Genomic DNA, 6,000 nt, shown 5'->3' with positions numbered 1-6,000 from the left:
AGAGACAGAGAGAGAGAGACAGAGAGAGAGAAAGAGACAGAGACCGAGACACAGAGAGATAGAGACAGAGACAGAGACAGAGACACAGAGAGACAGAGACAGAGACAGAGACAGAGACAGAAACAGAGAGAGAGACAGAGACAGAAACAGACAGAGAGAGATAGACAGAGACAGAGACAGAAAAACAGACAGAGGCAGATAGGCAGGCAGACAGTAACATGCATGTGGATTGAGGATGAACATTTGGCAGAGGAGGAGATAGTAGACAGAAATAATGCTTGCTGGTATAGTAGACCCTCAAGTTTTATCACTGAATGTCTAGGGGATTCCCCTCACTCAGCACTGAACTAATGAATAGCATCAGAAAAAAAATTTGTCAGACATGGTAGTTATATTAGGAGTTATATAGCAAAATAGTAATGAACCCTAGGAAAATAAATAAAGATAAATTCAGGAAACATAACTGAGACTGCTGTATAAATCGAATAATAAAATTCCTAGTCATATTTTGCCATAAATAGAGGTTTGGGAATTTGTCATTCCCCTTATTTAAAATTCAGAAATATTAAAGGTACAGGGTTCTCTCATTATAGGAATAATAGAATTTCAGCTATTACTGAGTTAGGGTCACTTAAATGACTGTAGCATGCATTATATCAATAAATGGAACATCCATATGAAACGTCCACCTGCCGATCTACTTCCTCCACTCCATGCACATTTCAATGAACTGCACTTAATCATTTTAAGACTTCTTCTAATGAAGCCTTATCCAGATTAACATTTTAAGCACAAATACTTATAGGCATTAAAACTCTCACTCTAAATGAAATTGCATTGTCTTGTTTACCCTTGTTGATTAATAAGCAATCTGTTAAATGTTAGAGCAGTCCAATTGTGGCAGTAGAAGGAGATTAGTAATGCAGTGATGTTTGCGGATATAATCACCATTTCTCCTGAAGGCTTTGAATTAGAATATCACTTATACACTGTCCGTAGGCAAAGCAGGGGTATAATATTTTTAGACATGTGTACCCACGATTTTGCTTGAATTGTTCAGTTTAGGGTCACTGCAGCAATACAAATGCTTCTGGGGACAAAATGCAATTTTGATACATGTATATCCTTCTTAAAGACTGAGAATATCTATTAAAAGAAACACAGCCACCAATGAAAGTGCAGTAATAATCCAGTAACTTAATTTCTGTTTTCAGAACATTATTGCCTTGTTAATCAAGCTTTGAAAGAGAAATGTTGCTTATCCTTTTTTTCAAGTAATAGATTTTATATATAAAATCTTTGCATTCTTAATTAATTTATTTTTAGTCAGTTGAAAAAAAAAACCTGAACTAGGGTCAGGGAGTGACATAAGCACCTGCCTGACAAGTGTAATATCTTGAGTTTGATCCCCAGTACAAAAAACTAAAATAAAAATAAAAATCTGAGCTATTTGCCTTTTCAAGAATCTAGGAATATATTTGGAAAATTTCTATTGTCTTTCAGTGGAGTTTCTATATTTTGTGTTCCTTTTCAACATGAATCAAATCATGACCACCTGTTTGGCATTCACATGACATAGATGAGTTATTTCATTAGGTTAGGAACTATTAATTACATTGATGTCTAGGTAAGAACCTATGTGTTATAGAGAGAAATCAGTGAAAAAGAAAGAGGAAAAAGACATGGTTATGTCCTCTAGCATTACTTAGCTATGTATAGGTGGCCTTGAACCTAAAGGAGACTTCTTGTGCTATTGTTCATAGCTAAGCTTATGGCTACAATTTGATATTGTGATAGAAGCGTGTTTCAAATTTTAGGAAACTCTGCCCTGTAACCACTCATAGGTCAATTTGTCTGTGCGTTTCAGTCTCTCTGTCGTGAAATCAAGCAGCGACGCAGAGGCGTGGCCTCCATCCTTCGGTTGTGCCAGCATCTTCTGGATGACCGAGAAACCTGCAATCTGAGCGCAGACCACCAGCCGATGCAGTTGATCATCGTAAATCTTGAAAGAAGGTGGGAGGCCATTGTCATGCAAGCTGTCCAGTGGCAAACACGGCTACAAAAGAAAATGGGAAGAGAATCTGTGAGTTTTTTTTTTTTCTTAATCTAACAAATTCCTCTTTTACAAAAAGATAAATTTACCTAGGGTTTGGAAAATGTTTATCTTAAAAGGGTTTTTGGTAGCTAAATGAATACCTAACCACTACATGAAACTCTGTTATAACATGGAACTGAAATGTGTTTCAGTGTTATCTCATTTTTTAAGGTGCTTCCCTTTTAGTTTATTCATGGGATAGAGTACAGATACTTATAGTGGTCAAACTATTCCTCTGTCTTTTTTATCACATGTAGATTTCACTCAATTTTGCCATCTAAGCCATTGATTATTTCTATCATTATTTCACCAATGATATTCATTAATCATATAATACTCCATGAATATTTTGCTCAAAAGTGACTTAATACTCTTGAAGTACATGGAGCAAAGTATATGCCCTGCAAACAATGCAGTGAAATAATACGTATTATTTTTCCATTCCCTTACATGATAACTTAACCACACATATTTCTCCACCAATCCCCCAGTGTTCCTGCTTGAAGTTCCTTCTGGCAGAATGCTGAAAACTAATAAGTTTCTTCTTAGAGTGTTAATGTAGCATTGTAAAAGTAGTGGTTCCTTTTAAGAATTTTCCAAATTGAGTGCAGGTTCAAGCTATTGTTTCATAAAGGAACTATAAAAGACTAAAACTTGTTTCATTATAATATAGAATGTATTTTTTTCAGAAAACCTTCATATTCTTTTTTTCTTTTTCTAAGAAGTGGTGCTCGTTTGATTTTTCTTTCTTTCTTCTTCTTCTTTTTTTTTTTTTTATCTTCCTGTCTCAGCCTCCCTAGTGCTGAGATTACAGGCATGTACCACCATGCCTGGTGTCAGTGGCTGTCTCCGCAGGTCTGGGGCAGGGGCAGCATGACATATGGTACTGGGGATTGAACCCTGGACCTTGTGCTTGCCAGACAGGCACTGAGACCACTGAGCTATCACCCCAGCCCCAGTGGTGTTCATTTTGGGAAACTGATATATGCATATATCTTGATCATTTTCAATCCCTTAACTAGACTCTCCCAATTCTCCTTCCCCCTTTCCTAGTTCTAAAAGTCTACCTTCTAGTTTTCATCATTTCTCTTTTAGTTCATTCATTTATTTATTCACATTTTATGTTTCTTATGTAAAACAAAACATTCAATATTTAATGTTCCAAGTCTGGCTTCTTTGTTTAACATGATGGTCCCCAATATCATCTTTTTCTTTTAATTCAAATGGCAAGATTTCATTATTCTTTATGATTCAATAATCTTCTTAGCTATCAGACATTTTGCTTCTATAAATATGGGTGTCCATGTATCACTACAATATATCATCTTTAATCTTTTTAGGAATATGCTGAGTGGTATAGCTAGATCAAATGGTATTAATAGTTTTAATTTTCTAAGGTATCTCCATACTAATTTCCATAGCAAATGTAATAGTCTACACTCCCATCAACAATGTAAAAGAATTCCTTTGTCTCCCACATCCCTATCAGTATTCATTGTTTTTATTTTTTTTTTTTATTTTTATTTTTTTGGCAGAACCAGGGATTGAATTCAGGCCCTTGCGCTTGCCAGGGAAGTGCTTATACTACTGAGCCATCTCCCTGGCCCCTATTTTTTTTATTCTTGATAATAGAATTCTAATTTATTCTGGTTTTGTTTTTCTTGTTGCTTCTTTGCTCGCTTGCTTTCTTATTGTTTTTGAGGATTACAACAGTGGCGAGATGGATTCTCAGAGTAGTTTAAATTTTCATTTCAATCGCTAAAGATATTAAACATTTTTCATATAATTACTGACAATTTGAAATTCTTTTGAGAAGAGTCTGTTCAATATATTTGTCCATTTTATGGTGGAGTTAATGGCTTTTGGGTAACTTTAATTCTTTAAATATTTTAGGTATTAATCCTCTATCAGAGAGTAGTAAAGAATATGCCGATTCTCTAAGTTGTCTCTTCACTCTATTGTTTCTTTCCTTTACTGTGCAGTCTTTTTAATTTAATATAATCCCATTTGTTGATTCTTGATACTGTTCCCTATGCCAAAGGAGCCCTATTCAGGAAGTCTTTACATGGGCCTGTGGCTTCAAGTATTCCCCTGCATTATCTTTTATTACTTTTAAAGGTTATGGGCTTTAAATTTAGTCCTGATCCATTTCAACTTGATTTTATATAAGATAAAAGATAGTGATCTAGTTTCAATCTTTTGCATATGAATGTCTAGTTTTCCTAGCACCATTTGTCAAGAAGTCTATTTTCTCCAACATATATTTTTGGCTCCTTTATCAAAAATCAGATAACTGTAGATACATGGGTTTGTTGCTCTATCTTCTGTTCTATTCCACTCACCTTTATGTCAGGTTTTTTTTGACAGCACCATGTTGTTATTTTCTTTTGCTTTTTTTTTTTTTTTTGCTTTTTTTGCAGAACTGGGGATTGAACTCAGGCCACTGCGCTTGCCAGGCAAGTGCTTATTCCACTGAACCAGCTCTTTGGCCCCAGTAAGTTCTTTTTTTTTTTTTTTTTTTTTTGCGGAACCGGAGATTGAACTCAGGCCCTTGTGTTTACCAGGCAAGTGCTTATTCCATTGACGTGTTGTTTTTGTTAGTATGGCTTTGTTGCATAATTTAAATTGCACTATTGTAATGCCTCCAACATTGTGGGGCTTTTTTTTTTTGTTTTTTTGTTTTTTTGTTTTTTTTTTTTCCCCGGAACTGGGGATTGAACTCAGGCCCTTGCACTTGCCAGGGAAGTGCTTGTACTACTGAGCCATCTCCCTGGCCCCTTCATTGTGCATTTTTCTCAGGATTGTTTTGGCCACTCTCAGTCTTTTTGATATAATATGATGTGAATTTCAAGATTGTTTTCTCTAGCTCTGTGGAAAACACTGTTGGTATTTTCATTGAATCTATAGATTGCTTTTTTTTCCCCATAATTTTATTGAGAAATAAATAGCAATAAGACAGTTTCAAATTGAATTGGTAGGACAGTTCCAGTAATTAACACATTGCATATTGCCTTCCTAGTGGTTATTTCTTGTACAAGATGTAGACATGATATCCTATTTACAAACACTATTAGAACAAATCCCTCTATTCCTTGAATTAAGAGAATGTAGCTATATATCTGTCCTAATCATTTTGAATACACAGATACAAAATGGTTATTCATTTATATCCCCTTTTTGTTTAATTCCATCATTTAAATATTATAGGTGTGTGAACTCAGCAAAATATTCCAAAATAGTCCAGTAGTCCCTAATAGTATTGGGTCTTCCAGCTGACCGGCAATGTCAGAAATTGTTGACCTGAGTTCCCTACAGCTCAACATAACAGCATGGCTTTACTTCTTATATTTCATTTTTATACTTTTCTGCTGGATGGTTAAGACCAAAGTAAAGCAGGACCTATGCAACAAGAGTTGTAGCTTTTGGGTCTGATAAGGTCAGTGAAATTCCTTCAGGATTTATCCTGAGATCCTGTACCTCAGATTGTAGAACCTTTGTCAGTGTCAGCCATGTGGATGAGTCATGGTCATTGCTTGGCCAATGTGCTCTCTGTGAAAGTCTGTCTCCTTGTGACTCTCCTTAGGCACACTCTACATCATTGATCACTTTCCTCTTTGGCCCCAAAATCTTGATCAGAAAATTTAGGACACTACTGAGTTACATGACGTTACAGTATAAGTTCTCATATGTCCTGAGTCTTAATTGACCTTGGAAGGCTGGGGCCAAAATGTTGGCTTTCCTTGTGGCCCTCTTTTTTCTCTAATTTTGATCTGCAAACTTAGGTTGTTAACCCTCCAGAAGACAAGCTTATTGTTATTACCATGCAACCTAGGCTGTTGAGCTTAACCTCACTATCTGTCTGAATATCAAACATCTTAGGCATAATATGGAACAGGTATTTTTCA

General features: G+C 35.6%; 1 protein-coding gene across 4 annotated transcripts in view; it reads left to right on the top strand.

Annotated features, from left to right (window-relative positions):
* The window catches only part of Akap6 (A-kinase anchoring protein 6), a 425,557-nt gene that overhangs the window by 367,449 nt on the left and 52,108 nt on the right, over positions 1-6,000 (top strand). For all 4 annotated transcript variants that reach the window (XM_023721810.1, XM_004637098.2, XM_023721809.1 and 1 more), the window contains one exon: positions 1,868-2,083. In XM_023721810.1, the coding sequence (XP_023577578.1) occupies positions 1,868-2,083 (216 nt within the window). The remainder of the gene's footprint in view (positions 1-1,867; positions 2,084-6,000) is intronic.

The sequence above is a fragment of the Octodon degus genome, unplaced genomic scaffold (assembly GCF_000260255.1).
Source record: "Octodon degus isolate 3935 unplaced genomic scaffold, OctDeg1.0 scaffold00086, whole genome shotgun sequence".
NCBI classification, from domain to species: domain Eukaryota; kingdom Metazoa; phylum Chordata; class Mammalia; order Rodentia; family Octodontidae; genus Octodon; species Octodon degus.
The sequence above is the reverse complement of the archived record's forward strand: the minus strand, read 5'-3'. Positions and strand labels throughout refer to the sequence as shown.